General features: G+C 42.6%; 1 protein-coding gene across 4 annotated transcripts in view; it reads left to right on the forward strand.

Moving 5' to 3' along the window:
• Positions 1-393: 393 nt before the first annotated feature.
• The window catches only part of ITPK1 (inositol-tetrakisphosphate 1-kinase), a 140,829-nt gene continuing 125,302 nt past the window's right edge, over positions 394-15,920 (forward strand). The window contains exons 1-2 of one of the 4 annotated variants that reach the window (XM_053944750.1): positions 394-504; positions 929-1,107. In XM_053944750.1, the coding sequence (XP_053800725.1) occupies positions 1,013-1,107 (95 nt within the window). In that variant the 5' untranslated portion in view covers positions 394-504; positions 929-1,012. Of the gene's footprint in view, positions 505-533; positions 676-928; positions 1,108-10,038; positions 10,258-15,920 lie in introns of those variants that run through there. The other 3 variants (XM_053944751.1, XM_053944748.1, XM_053944749.1) reach the window with 3 other exon arrangements.

A 15,920-nucleotide genomic window follows, 5' to 3' on the forward strand; every position in this document is an offset into this window, starting at 1 on the left:
TCCTCTAAAATGAAGCACGGAACAGCTGCCTCAGTATTTAGGGATTCACAACCCAGAAATTAGAATGTCAGTCCATGCTTGCATTGCCTGCCTTCTGCCACTTGCAAAAGAAAGTTAAATATCAGACAGCTATTGCAAAGTCTGTTTAATCCCTACAGATACATGCAAATGCTGGAAGAAGGAATATCCTTGACTTTGCAGTGAAGACTCATGTTTACTTGGAACGTTTTTTCTGTGAAACATGCACTGACCAACCACTTTCAGTAGCACCCGTAGGAAATGTAAGTACTGTGTAGAGCTGTTCCTCCCTAGGAAACCAAAACCCCACGGCGCCACGCCCCCGGGCCCCCGGCCGGGCAGCGCCCAGAAAGGGGCTCTGTCTCTTTAAGGCGGCGGCGCGGGCGCCCCCTGGCGGCGGCGGAGCGGAGTCCGGGGGCGGGTGCTCCGGGTCCGGCCCCGCGGTGCTGCGGCGGGGCGGGAGCGTCCCGGTGCCCACCCCGCGAGGTGGGTGGGAGCGGAGCGGAGGGGACGGCCCGGAGGAGGAGGAAGTGGAGGCGGCTGTGAATAGCGGGCAAATGGGGAGCTGAGCGGCTGCAGCAACAGCAGCAGCAACGCGGCCGCGCAGCAGCAGCAGCAGCAGCGGCGGGCGGGCACGGAGGCGAGCTCGGCGGCGGGGTCCGTGCTTGCGGGCGTGCCGCGGGGCGGGCGGCAGCGTGCCCGCTCGGCTGGGCGCTCCGGGGCTGGTGCGGGGAGCGGCTTCTCTCTGCCTCGGCGAGCTGCCCGCCGGTGCGGAAAGGGCCTGTCGAGGCTGCCTGCCTGCCGGGGGCTGCCCCCGGCGCGGCTCGGCTCGGCAGTTCAGCGGGGCGGGCGGGGGGCAGCGGCCGCCCCGGGATACCGGCTGATCCGCCTTTCTCTGCTTCTCTTCCAGCCGTCGTTTGGCAGGCGCCGAGTGCGAGCGGCAGCCGCGCTGCCCCGCCGCCCCGGACTGGTCGCCTGCTCGCGGGGCGGCACCATGCAGACCTTCCTGAAGGGGAAGCGGGTGGGATACTGGCTGAGCGAGAAGAAGATCAGGAAACTGAATTTCCAGGCCTTCGCCGAGCTGTGCCGGTAAGGAGGCGGCCCTTGCCGCGGGGAGCGCCGGGGCGGCCGCCGGGGCAGGCGGCGGCGGCTCCGGGATGGGGCTGGGGACGCTCCGTGCTCGGCCGTGGCCCGCGCCGCCCCCGGGCGTACCGCACTCGGTGCGCGGCTCCGCGGAGCCGGCTCTGCCCGCCGGGACCGGGGCCGCGGGGCTCGCAGTGCCCCGGGCACCCCGCCCCGCTGCTGCCGGGCCGGGCTAAGCGCTCCTGCTTCCCGCTCACCTGGGCGCTGCCGATCGCTCCGGGGAAACACTATCCCCGGGATGGTGCAGCGTCCCCGTGGTTGTGCCAGGGCCCGGCACAGCACCGCTGTGCCCGCCTGGGTGCATTTCTGCCCTCTGCTTCCAGGGAGGTCTCTGGTATTCCTGTTGAAATAGGATAATTTGGGATCTTTGCGGATCCTCCTCCAAAGCCGAGTTATTATTAGAAGAGTCAAACGTTTGGGAAGAAGTTTCCTTCAAGTTGTGTGAAAACACGTAAAATTAGGGTCTACAAACCCCTGAGTAAGCTTGTATTCATTTGGGATGTGAATGAGACATCTGAAGATGGTATAACTGTCCGAGTTACACATCTCTTTCGTGCTGTCCCAGAGGTAAAGGTTAGTTTGATAAGCTGTAATTAGACTTTATCTGAATAGCTTAGAGGATAGTTTTTTTGCAGTATATTACACAATTTTATTATTTAATTGGGAGTTTAAACTCCATGTGGGTCCAAGGTCTTGTGACACATGCATTACAGCTATGGGTACTGAATAATAGCTTTTTATTACTTCATTCTACTACTAAGTTTATAACAAGGCGACTAAGTCAATTTTGACAATTGAAAAATATACTGCAAACTTTACAGAATATATTGTATGAGACTTCAAATACACTTTATTTAAAGCATGTCATGCTAAAAACACCAGTCCCTGTGAAATTTCTGTTGACAGCACTTGCTTCTTTCTGTAAAGATGGAGGCAGAACAGAAAACTGTTTCAAGAAAGTGACAGAAACTTTTACATCCCTTTTTGTACTTGGCATTCTGTAGTCCCTCTGTCAAACTTCAGTGAAACTCACTAGACTTTAAATTTTGAAGTATAGAAAGGGCACAAGTTCTGGTTTAATGTTGAATTTCATGTGGTTCTCCAAGCAAAATTCTTGTCGATGCATAATGCTAAATTTTGCCCTTGTAGGAGATTTTAGGTTAGTTTTGTGATGCTCAAAATTACACTTTTACCTCTATTAGTCATATAAAAAGTATAATTTTTAGGGCCTTGAGGTATGATGTAGGCTGTTTCCCATGCCTGGGAACTACAGTGAATCTCAGAAAATTTGTTAAAAACTTCTTGGTATTATGTTCCATAAATTGTTATATTTAACAACCTCCAAAGCAGACTTTTTCTCCTCCGTTGTCCTTGTTTCTCTTTTTGATTAATGCTTTGCTTCCTTTCTCTCTACCTTAGAAATTCCTTACACTTGTGTTACGTAACATGGATCTACAATTTCTTTGTGTACTGTACAAACTTATTAATAGTTTTGGGTCATCATGCTGCTGTGAAAACTGACCCCAAAGTGTCTCTCTTGCTTCACTTTGCTAATTTCTTGGTGAAAATTAGGCTGCCCCATCCTGTACAGGCTAAGCTCAATTTGAATAGCATTTACAGACACTGGATAGAGATGGCTGTTCATACATGCTTTGATACTTTAAAAAGCATTATTAGCATTTCTGTACAGAGATAAATGTTTGGTTTAAGTATCAGTACAGTCATTGGAGCACATTCTGCTGATATCTTGGATGCTCTGTTTTCATTCCTAGTAACTTCTATTGACACCAAAGGGAAGCTGCATTCATTTAGGCAAAGATTTCAAGTATTTTATGGATAATATCTACTTGATAACTTGTGTGCTTGTAAGCTTTCTTTGCTGTAGAAGAAGTCATGCCAAGCTTAACATACATCTTACTAGAAATCTTGTGTATGGTAAAAAACAAGACAAGCATACTCATTCCTGTACAGTGATTCATGTGTTAGAGTGGACTATGGTATCTGTCTCTCTACTCTATGTGCTTTATGGTGACTGCTACTTGGAATTTATTTGCCTGTTGCCTAGGGATATACTTTCTAGATGACTGCAAAGTTCAGATTTGTTTGTACGAGTTTGTAATGAAGCAGTTATATAGTCCAGGAAAGTAAGAGGAGCCTCCTAATGAACTTGTGAAGCATGCTGGGTTTAAATCAGGGGAATTATTAGGATAAGGAAAATCTTTATTTCTTTACAGTTCACCAGGGCAGCCACTTCTTGTGCAAAACACTGACATTGTAAATAGGTCATGGACAGACATTTCAAAATCTGTTCAAAGCATTCTCTGAGAGATAGGCTCTAAGTATTAGACTGCTTTCTTAAGCGTGGCTCCAGGTTTTAGGTTAGATTCTCTGAGCTGACACATTAGCCGGTGTGAGTGGACAGAAGCCAAGGTGTAGCTTTGGGGTGTAGGCAGTCATGGCTTCATCTTTCTGCTCCACAAATATTGGGCAGGAACCTTAAACACTTCTCTCATCTTTGTATCCATCTTGAAATTTTCTGTATGACTGACAAGAGGGCTGTTCTGCCTGAACAGAGTGTCTTGGGACTTTTGCCTAATCTTTTTATCCATAAGGGAATCTTCCTCTTACCAGAGGCCTTTGAGTTCACCTGCATGTTTCATCCTCACTGTGACAGACTCGAATTGTCCTATCTGAGCTATATTCTTTGTAGAGATAAAGGTAGTGCCTGTCATTGTATCTACCTTCACATTTATAGTCCAGAAAAGTGATCCCAAATTGTTGAGTTGCACCCCAGTGCAGGCCTTAATGCTTCTACATCTCCTTGGGGGTTCTGAGCAGAGTGATGAGCAAAAAGGCAGCGTGTTTTCACAGGCCTGTTGCAGAGAATCAGTCATTTCTGAATGGTGCCTTAGGGGCTGTTGACCTGGAGGATAGAACACTTGACCTGTCACCTGGGAAGCCTGGTTTCAAGCCTGTAGCTCCCTCAAGGGAGACCAAACCTGAAGATGAGCCAAGCTCACTCTGATCCTCTGGCTGAACCTGCCACTGTGTATAGAGAGGGATGTGACTTTGCTCCCCAGTGCCAGGTTAGTCATTCTCCCTGCTGTGTTTGAAGCACTATGGCAAGGGCATTCCTTTGGGATGAGGTGTGTCGTCAGTTCTGATCTGTTTCCTGAGGTGGTTTTTGGTTTTGCCCAGTAGCTTTTTTTCTATATAAGCTGCTTTGTAAGCTGACATTGGAGCAAGACTTTTATGTTCTGTTCCACGCATCAGTTCAGTTTCAGTGGTGAGAAGAGAGTTTCTGTCTCAGCCTTTCTGATATGAAGGCATTCCTGTTTGAGTTGTCATAGAGGGTTGAGCTCTTTTGTGTGGAACAGGATGACACTTGGTACATGTTTCTTACACTGTCAGGTAATTTACTACTATTGCCAAGTTGTCCTGTGCTTTTAGTAAAGCTGCTAGAACACCATGTTTTGTGTTGCACTAGGAATTTTCTGCATTCCAGCAAATATGATGTGGCTGCTGTTCCCTGAGTGTAGGGTCCTTGCAGGACTGCAGTTTGGTGCATCTCAAATAGACTTTTTTGTGAACCTTTATGTTCTGCTCCTCTAAGATGACATAGCCTGAAACTTTAGGTTGCTGTCTGTTGCCCAAATATAGAGTATCTGCCCTGCTGAAAAGTAAAGCAAGGTTTCTAGGCATTCCTAATAGAGGATTTAGGAGCCTGTGATATAAGTGTGGAATTCTGATGTTGTCATGTTTCTCTGCTACTGCTGAAAGGAGCAGTTCCTCCTTTCTCTAGCTGCTTGGTCTCATCTTCTGTCTCAAGCTGAGTTTAATGGTTATGCAGTTGGCAAAGACTCTCAATCCAATCAGTTTCATGCTCATCATGTTGACCTTGGAATGGCTGTCACTGTGCAGGTGCATGAATACTAATATGAGGTTAGGGAAACAGAGATGCCACATTCCATTATAGAGATGGGAGAGCTGTTGTGTGAGTGTCAGATGGTGATAAGGACTCTTGGATGCCCAATCATTTTTTAAAATACACATGCTGCTAGATCTCTGTGGACATTGTGAATGAAAAGACTCCTGTTCGTGGCATATATGTGTAAAAATGCATATATCTACTCAGAAAATGAGTTGTGTGTGTTTGGCACCAGTTAAGAATAGTGAGGTGTGGCCATTTACAAATGTTTCTTTGCTCTGTAAAAGCCTCCATTTCCTTGGTAGTTGTTCTGCTTGTCAGCTGTTACTATGGTCTCTTCTGGGAGCTCTGGAGATACGAGGCAGTAAGGTCACGGCAATATGAATAAGTTATAGTGATGTGAAGTGAAATACACTTCATCCAAGAGGAGATAATTTAAAGTCACCCAATTCTAAATGATAAGCTACTTCTCAGTTATTTTGGACAAAAGCTTTCACATGTGCAGCTTGTAAGTTTGCATGGAAATGTGGTAGCTTTTCTGTATAGCTATATACATAAAAAGTCAGAATTTTCTATTAATGGCATGTAGAAAACAAATAGAAAATAAGTTGAAGAGTTGAAGATGTAATTTGTGTCATAATAAATCCCACAATTTGACTGATAGAAGAACTGTGCTTGTACACCCTAATGATCAGATTATTTATGGTAAGATTTTACTCTGCTGTGGTTTTTTTTTTGGGGGGGGTTTTTTTTGTTTGGTTTTTTTTTTGTTTGTTTGTTTGTTTTTTTTTGTTTTTTTCATAAAACAGGGTGAGCATCTGGGAGGAATAAATTCCTCAGGAAATGATAGACATGCTGAGAAACTCAAATGCTGCCCACAGAAGGCAGTGGAAGCAGCAACTAGCCTTCTAGTAAAGGCTAGTTGTCTTGGATTTTAGTAAGCAAGCCAAATTGTCATCTTCCCTCCTTGTGAGATCATCCATGACAAACTGATAGCATCCCCTGACACACAGGAAACTGAGTTGTTTTGGTCCAGTTTGGATTTCCAGGTGCTATGCACTGGTGAAGACTCTTTTGAAACTTCAGGCCATGTTTTTGAATTGTGGCCTGCATCAGTTCAGCAGGCCTGGGATGTAGCACAGAATTTTGGGTACATAGCTCCAACAGAGCATCTGTCACGTGTGCTGAAGACAGTTTGCTTATGACAGGTCACTGAGGTGGGATGCTTTGTTGGGCTTTTTTCACTGAGTTATGATGAAGCTATTTTGATTCTGATACCAGGTCAATCTGCTGAACACAGCAACCAATGATTTTTTTTTTTCCTACCAAAATATTAGTATGCCGAACTTAAATTTCTGTATGGCTTGAACTTGTTTGTTTTTTTTTTTTTTCCCTTAGGCTAAATTGGTTCTTCAGCTTCTGTCCATTTAATTTTTGTGATATAGTTAAGTCTTATTTTAGCACATGAGAAATCACACTATCTAGTAATCTACCATAACATGGTAAGCACTGTTGTCTGTGCTGTAGATCTGTATGGTTCTCTTTTTCTCTTCTAAATTTTATTTGTGGTCCCTTGTGTGCCATGGCCTGTGCACAAGAAACTAAACATGAATTTTAAGACAGATTTAAGAAAAATGCTGGTTTGAGGGTATTAAATTAATCTGTTTCTTTATATAGCAGGCAGGAAGTATATTACATATTTTTTCCAGGAAGAACTCAGGGGATTTTCTTTAACCCCAATTCCCTGCAAAAAAACCTAAATACTACTTTTGTTGAATATCTGGCTTGTGCCAGTTAGCTTTTACAACCTTAAAATCCATAAAAATAAAATGTATGTGTGTTGATCAATAGCTCCCATTGTTGGTTGTGTTAGTCTGAAATTCTAGATCATGAGAAGTAACTGGGGGCTAGATGGGTGGGTAAGTTTCTTTGACATCAATTCTTAACAAAGACAACTGGTCTAATGGTAGAAATTATACTAAGCCTTTTTCATAAGTGTTGAACGTAGTAGCAAAGAAGGGTGTATTTCTTGGAGGAGAAGCTCACTCTATTTCTGGATTCCTGCTTCTTCTTCCTGTAATGCTTAGAGACTTTTTACATTCCAGAAAAGCTGGATATGTGTGCATTTTCTTAATCTGAGAGCACCTACAGACAGGCATTCTTCTCACGTAAAGCTTACGGTGTTATGCTTGCAGAACCATTTCATGGGAACGCAGCACAGCTGCTGGACAGCAGAAGTGGCTGTAACAATCACCCTTTCATAGCAGCTCAGTTTTGTGGTCTAGCAATCATTTACCTCAGGTTCAGGAAGTTTGCATATTCCTTGTGGCACATCCCTTTACCACAACCTGTTGGAACTGATATGCAGCAGGGAACAATAATAAGCCTGGTCAGGTGGCAGCTTTTCCAAGAAAGATCTGCATTCTTTTGCAGATCACAGGCTGAATACAAATTGACAATGTTGCCAAAAAAAAGCCCTGAAAACCCCAAGCAAATGTCATCTTGGGGTGCGTAAGTTGGAGCAGAGCCTGCAAGGCGTGTGAGGTAATGTGTCCATTCTGCACAGCACTGATAAGGCTGCTTCTGCAGTAGCCTCACCTACTGCCAGTGGTCTAGGACATGGCATTTCAGGGAAAAGGGCAATCAGCTGGGAAGTGCCCTAAAGAGAGCAGAATCCTAATGTCCTAAAGTGAGAAGAATCGGAGATGTAAATAGTGTATTGTACTGTGCTGGTCAGCATAAAGAAGAGGCTGGAGATCATGTTGACTGTAAAAAGCTGTTATAGGAAAAAAAAACCAACACCTGGTCCCCCCTCTTCTGCCAAGCATATTCCCCAATTTCTTCTACCCCAAGGTAGAAGAAAAAGCAGTGGCCTTCCACTGTGCCAAGGAGGGATGATTGGTAAGTGAAAAAGATAGTATAATTGTTCAGGTAGGCAGTGGAATTTTTTCTTGAGACCTCTACAACCACCTTGGGCAAATATGCTGGGAATGATATAGGCCTGTAGTGCTGTTTCAGAGCAGAGATACTGACCTCTCCTGAGGTCAGTGCTGTCCTGGTTTGGTTCAATCTGTAATAGTGCAGAAGGTACCTTAGAAATCATTCTGAGTGTGCAGTAAGTAGCTTGAAGTCCCTTTACTGTTTTGAGAGTTGTGACTTGGGAAGTTTAAGCACCCAGTCTAAATGTGTGCAGATCTCTTGAATACAGAGGCTCAGTGTGAGCGAGGTGTCAGAGATGACAGAAAGTGTTTCCTCTGTCTTAATATGCTGCACCTGGGAATTGATAGCATATCTCCTGATATTGACCAGATAAATTGCTGTTCATCTCAACAGCTGACACTTTTTGGTGAGATGACTTTTCTTGAACACGTTCCATAGAAAGGAGGAAGAAGTGCATGTGATGAAACACACTGAAGTAAGTGTGATAATAGATAAAACAAGCACCTGGGCTGATCACATCTGTGGCACAGTGTTGTAGAACAAACCCTCTCTTGTCTGATGATCTTCCGTTTTCCCATTTCTGGATTCAGTGTTCAGTTGTTGAAACAATGGCTTGTTTTGTACTGATGGAATTTAACTCTGCTCAGAAGGAGTTATGTGCTTTATATGATCAAGGAGAAGCTGCTGATATTTCCATACTGTCCAAATACTACAGAAATGTTAGGTAGTATTCTGTCTGCCTGCAGAGAGAAATCCTATTTGAAGGACAGCCATTGCTCTTTAGGAATGACTTACAAAATGACTGAGTTTCACTGAAGGAGGTGTCCTTTATTTCCAAGCAGAATATCCTTACTTCTAGTTCTTTCCTCCTAGCTTCAATGCTTGGGCTAATTTGACTGGGGTGTGATTGCCGCTCATGTAAAATAATTCCTGTGAATTGGGAACCAAAGCAGAAGCCTGCTCTTTCTCACAGTCAGGGTACTACCTATGCAGGAAGCAGGGTGTATGCACATTGAGAGGTTGCTCTGATCTGTAGAGTGGAGAAAATCATGTTTCCAGATCTAATGGCACTTCTAGGAAAGTAATTGGCAGAAAGTAATTGTGTAACAGGCACAAGACTTGGAAGCAGGTCCGGTTTACTTCAAGCTGTTTAATCTTCTCCCCTCTGATGCCAGTTAGTGAAAATTTGTAATATGTCTTGTCATACAAGATAGTGCTGAGTCAATTTTCCTTGCTTGGAAAAATTTGAAGTTGGTCCTTCCTCCTCAGAAACAGGCTTATTTTTGCTCTTCATCATATCCCTCATAGACTTTTCTTTCTTCTTGTCAAAAAGGCATCTTTTGATTCTTTCTCTTTGTTACACACTGTTTCTGTGTGTCCAGTCTGGGTCCTGAGGCATTGCCTCGTGAAACTGAATTCTCCATAGTGCTACTGGCAAAAGAGGAAAAAAATAAGTGAATGAGACATGTCTGTAGCAAAATACAGAATACTAAATCTTGAGCTGTGAAGTCATAATGCTCCTGCCTGTCATTCTGAAACCCCATGGTTGTTGTCTCTCAGACTACACCACAAACATTCATGGATATTGACTGTCCTTCCTCAGAGAGCACTAACAAGCTAAAAATCAGTACTTCAAGAGACCTGGTTTGAGTTGAATGTTTTGGGCATAAGCAACATAGATGTCCTTTTCTGATATTGTCTTTTAACATGCTGGTGATTCTTTGTACTTTCAGTAATTTTCTTCCTGATGTTAGGTATGGATAAATACATGTAATACTACAATGTGCTTTGTTACAGCAGGAAGAAATAGTTCAGAGGATTCTCTGGAAACCAGGCCCTTGGCACTGTGTGTTGTAGAGCTTAGTAATGACTCTTGCTGCCTAACCTTGATAAAGTTATCTTCGTGTTGGGGTTGGGGCAACTGGTTAATAGCTGATAGAACAAGTGATGTCTGGGGTGATTAATGGTTCTGGAAGGAAATGATACCATTAAGGTTCACTTATGAAATGCCACGCCTAACCTGCTGGCAGCCACAGTGCTGAAGTCCTTTCTCCCTGCCATTTTGAAATGACTTTTGTCATTTGGTTAAAAATATTGGTGGGATGACTAGGCTTATTCCTTATCTTGTCAACTGTCATCATTTGTACCGGTGTGCTGGGAAACGCTGCCTGCTTCAGCAATATGGTGTGTTTCAGTGAGTCCAGCAGTGGCCACTTAAAGCCAATAGGGTATGTATGTTTCAAGGAGAACCTTGGTTATTTCCTTGCAGTTAAAATACAATCCACAGAGATGAATGTAAATACAAACCACTGTTGTTCTTTAGCTCTGCATATCATGCAGCTGCGTGTAGATGCCGCTTTGTTCAAGAATATGCTGTTCCTTTGATTACAAAATCTTGTCTTAGTTTTGGGGAATTTACAGTCTGAGGATCCAACCCCCTGTGCCTGCTGTCACTGGAGTGTGGTACCAGTGCAGATGGAATGGGCTCTCCTTGCTGCAGTTTGAAGGATGAGAGGGTGGCAGTGGTAGTGGTGAGGGCACTTCCACCCAAGTTCATCGGTATGTTCTGCTTTGTAGCAGAGGCTGTAATTGCTTGGAGCTGTTTGTGGTGAGAGGCCAGCTGAAGAGTGTGAGCCAAAAAGACCTGTACTCAGCCAGCCAGGACCTGAAGGGATAGTTACAGCAGATGCTTAGGGAAAGTATGAGGCACAGAGCAAATGTGTTCACCTTCCCCTTGGCAGACCCTCTTCTGTCAGTCACTTTTAGAGACTTTAGTGGCAGCAGTTGTGTCCATGGTACCACATTTAGTAGCCACAGATGGATCTGCTCCACATAAATCTTTTAATGCATTTTTGAACTCACTTTCATTTCTGCCATCACAGGAATATAGAGAGGCTGTTGGAGTTTATTGGCAGCTCTCTAATTTGCCTGTGAGTACAAACATAATCAAATACAAAGTTGAATTTGCTGTGATGTTGGGTTTTGGTTTTTTTTTTTTTTTGGTTGGGTTTTGATTTTAGTGTGTTTGGTTTTTAAGCCTGTAAAGGAGTAGGTATTACTTATTTTTAAGTGTGTGTGTAGGTATTCACTTTATAAAAACACCCTGGCTCTTGACTAATTAAAAAAAAAAAATTTGGTCAAGTTGTCTTGCAAAGTTCAGATGTCAAAAGTTCTTCCTCAAAAAGAAAACACTTTCCTACTAAAAATAAAAAAGCTTCTAGAAGAGGGAGGAGGAACTAAGATTTGGTTCAGTTTAGAATCCATCTTCTAACTCAATCTAGTGCATGGTAATCTGTGACTTGACCCAAACAGTGGAGGGGTTTGTGGAACCTAAAAGCCCCATGTAACTGAAGAGAGAAGAGTGTCCAGGTCCTCGTTTGCTGCCTGATGAGGTTAACTGCTAACATAGCAGAGGGGCACTCAGAAAGTGAAGCACTGTATTAGTACTGCAATAGTAACAGAAGCCCTGTCTTTTCTAGCATTTATGCCAAATGTGCAATTCATTTTTTAATAAAATCTGCATCTGACTTTCATCAAATTGAGAGCATTGAGTTTTTCTAGTCTTCCTATTGATTTTTTCAGTTAACGTTGCCTTTCTCTGGTCTCAAGTATGACTTTAAGAGTGGCTTCAACTCTGCATTCTTTCACCCTGTTACCTAAAATGGATTTTCTTTAAGCACAGATGTGCACGCAGTCAGCCCAGCCTCATGGTTTTAGAGTTACTGTGCTGTCTGGAACAGGTACATGCCGATAATGTGTTGAGTCATGGTGTTTCCAGCGTGCGTGGCTTTAACATAAGTGTCCTTTGAGATAGTCTGGGTAAACTGTGTTATCAGAGACTCTGTACAAGGCACCCTGGCATGACAGAGCTGTGTGTGAAGCTCAACATTTAGATACACTTGCTGGTTAGAAGGGTGGGAAGAGAAGGAGAGAGGGAGCTTGTTCTGAGGTTGCCTGTGGTGCTGCTCTTGTTTTGTTGACAAAGAAGGAGCTTAATTCACTGGAGCTGTCAATCTGGTAGTTTTCAAGCCTTGAAAGAAAACTCCTGTAAAACTGTGTGTAAGAGAGAGGAAAGGGAAAAAGAAATAAGCAAGACTACTATTTTGATGAAAGATTAATGATATAAAAATCCCCCCACAATTGTAGTTGCTCACCTCCACACTGTATCTACTAGAAAAGGGGAAAGCATAAGAATAAAAGGGAAGTATTATTGCTGGCATATTGGGTTAGAGCATTGTGTGCTGGGGAAAAAGTACACGATGATAGAATTGAACAGCACCCTTTGTCCCTTGGTAGAAGTTTTCTTTTTCAGAACTGCCACCTTATAAAGCTTGTTTAATCTGTGGAGAAAAATAGTTTGTGCTACACCTTTAGTTGTTGCTGGTTGTGGGAACTGGGGCTATAGGAGGAGAAAAGATCTATTTGCAAATGAACAAGCACTGGATGGGGTTGTATTTTTTGACTTTGTGGCTTGATGTTTTGGTGTAACCTTCCCTTCTGCCTCAAGAAATAGGTCAAAGTCCAGGGACTCTGTCCAGCTTGAAGTGAATTTTGAAAAGAGTAGGTCTTTTTTTGACCAAAATTTTAACACACTTTAAATAAAAAGTACCAGCTTGCTACTAGATAGGCGATTGAAACTCCATTTTGTTTTTCTTTCTCTTTCTAGTGCTATTTTAGGCCCTCAGTTTGCAGCATCTGTGAGGATGTGTTCTTCAAACTTTGGTTTCTGTTTTTTTTGTTTTTTTTTTTCTGTGATTCAGTAGACTGAAAAATCTTTGGTCACAAGCATCCACCAGTCTAAATTACTTTTGTTTGGGGCTAGCATAGTTTCAAGAACTTTCTAGCTAGTTTCCTTTCTGATTCGTTTTTTAGTGCAATGTGACAAGCTTTATTCTTTATGTATGCTATAGGGCTTTGATCTTCATCACTTTTGTTGTTTACTAGTGATGGATTGCCCATTTTCAGCTAGTATTGCACCTCAGGGTAGAACATTCTTGTGGATCAGAACTTGCTTTTTTCAGTAAAAATAGTGGATCTTGGTATTGTCTGGTCTAAATGTAATTTAAAGGCTCTCTTAGATCAGATCTTGAAGTATCTGACAGGTTATCATTGCTTCTGGGTATCGTAATCATAGAGCTCATGTCTCCCTGAGAAGGCTCTGGAGAGTAGAGAAGACTTTGCTTGACTGGGGCTGGTCAGCTGCTGTGTTTTAATTGTGAATATTTGTAAGAGACTGGTGGGGTGTAAGTGCTCATTTGAGTCAAATAGGAGTGAGCCCACAATGTGAGGAGTGAGAAGTGATGAAATGAGCAAGGCATAGGGTAACTGGGGAGTTCTTTTTCTCTCTGTAAAATAAGCTCAAGTGCATAGGAGAGAATTATAATTGCAGAGACTATCACTTCCAGGTGTGCTGTGCTGACCACCACCTCTTGTAGTAAAAGTCTTCCCTCATTTTTGTGCTACTCTGTTCAGTGGTTTTCTGATCAGTGAAGGGCTGCATCTTGGCTCACAGTAGGTATTGTTTGGGTGGGGGTTCGTACAATATTTTTGTGCTGTGATTTGATCCCTAGTTTGTCTTGAATTATCTATTAAAATGTAATGCTTAATCCCTTTCCTTTTTGGCAGGTTTTCCTTTAGTATTTTTGCAGTAGTAATGAAACAGTGTAGCTCTGCTTGCAAGAGAATCACTGAAGAAAAACAGTATTTTGGGATGTTTCTTTGGTGTCTCTGCCTATAGACAGAAAGAACAGCCAGAGGCAGAGTATGTTAGACCTTCAGTCTGACACACTGTGTCTGTTCACATGTTAACAAATAACTTCTCCAATTTTCCCTGGTTCCTAGTTTCTCCTGTTTGTCATTGTGAAAAAGTTCTGTAAAAACAGATATTGGGAAGTTTCTTCAAAAGGGAAATATTTCTGAAATCACAGAACACGGTTAGAGCATTTACTTCAGCTAATGTGTGTTTTTAAAGTCACTTTGGTAGCACCAGACTGTGGAAAAGCATGTTTCTTCCCTGCCCCCTACCCCAAATTACACTTAGTGCAATTGGGAGGCCTTAATTAAAATGCTTAGTTCGTAGTTTGGGCAAGACTTTGGAAACAAAGTAATTTATTCTAAGACAGCTTTACCAAAGATTTTTTCTGGTGCAAAGCTGTTTCCTGATGTGTAAGATCAAGGTCTCTAAATCTTGTTCCTTAGACAAATTAGATGGTGTACAAGTTCTTTGTGCAAGTGTTTATTCCTGAAAAAGTAATCCTTGCATATGAATTAGGCTGAGATTCAGAAAAGCTCCTACTTTTTAAGGTGTTGAGTTTCTTTGACCTTGGTGGGAACAGATCATTTTTGCAGATCTTGGCCTAATCCAGCTCCCTCTGAAGCTATTAGGAATCTCTAGTTGGATTCCTTGGGAACTGGATATTCTGAACTGGTGTTCAGATTTTTTTTTTTTTTAATGGAAAGCCTGAGAGACTTGGAAGGAAATTGAATTTGTTCATGTTGGCACAAATTTGATGGCAAACCTGGATCACCACATGGATTTCTTTCACTGTCTTATTCTTGCCTTGTTGTACCATAGCTACTGACAGCAGGCACTTAGAAGATGTCATAGCTTGATAACAACAATTGATGGCCATAAATCAAAAATGTGGTAGGTAGTAATTAAAACGTGCAACCACGATGCCACTGAAAGTATGCTAAATGCCGGCTTGGCCCAGGGAAGTATCCGGTAGTGTAATTTGAAATTTGTTTTTGTAGGACCAAGTGTAGTATTTGAGTTTCCTGTTACTTGTTAGTGCTGTTGTCACCTTTTCTTATGTTGACTGATACGTGGGTGTGAAAACTCTCTGGCAGAATAGACTTTTTAGCACACTTGCTTCTGGTGGTGAAACCTGAAACACAAAATGTTTATGAAAATGTGCATGGTCCATGTGAAATCTCTCAGATCCTTCTCCCTTGAACTGGAAGTAGATTGCCAGTTGTTCAGGGCTGATCCAGGCAGAATGGAGCAGCCTAGCAGTGCTTTTAATATTACAGTAAAAGATTTGTGCTGGAGAATGTTTCTGGTTTAATATTTTTTGGTCTTTAAAACAGTAATGTCTGTGCGGGGCTGTTTTCAACGGCTGCTTTGGCTTTGAGAGGATGATTGTTGGAGCTTTCCATAAGAGCAGGGCTGAAGGTTCTCTTTCAATAAAACTTGACCTCCTTTTGATAAATAAAAACTATTAAAAGGTTAACTTTTCCTCATTCTTTGTAGGTCTTTGAAAGTGAAATTTTTTTCCCTTGGACCAACACCTCAGGAAATTAAATTATTTATTTTAAATGGCTGTTGTTGGTGTTGGATGGCTACAGGAACTCAGAGGTATTTCTGCAAGGCCAATCCCCAAAAAAACAGAGAGATGGCTTTTTCCTGCTGTACTGTAAATGTATAGTTTGACTATGAGGAATTTTTGAAGCATGCTGCCTGGATAGTTCTGAAATATGAGCAGAGTGCTAGGTGTATGTAGATGAGCTGGGAACAATTGGAATGTGTTTAAATCTTGATGTCTTCCATGTATTCCATAGGGTGGGGGTTGTACAGGGAGTTTGCAGATCAAGGAATACTCTCCTATGCAAGAGACTGAAGACCCTTGAATCAGATATAGGGTTAGCTTTTGGCTCAGTAGTAGGCTTCACTGTAACTTAAGTAAATTAGTGAATTTTCTAATATACTTTTTTCTGCCAGTCTGAAATAATACAAACCTGTTTGAATGCTGTTCAGTGGCTGAACATTGCATGTGCATTGCTCATAGATCACTGGATCTCAAAGAAGAGCCAATGTGTGTATTACTTCATCTTGTTGTTTTTCAGCGGCTCTTGATTCACATTTAGCTATTCCAACACATGGTTCAAAATT

This window comes from Vidua chalybeata, chromosome 6, assembly GCF_026979565.1.
Source record: "Vidua chalybeata isolate OUT-0048 chromosome 6, bVidCha1 merged haplotype, whole genome shotgun sequence".
NCBI classification, from domain to species: Eukaryota; Metazoa; Chordata; class Aves; order Passeriformes; family Viduidae; genus Vidua; species Vidua chalybeata.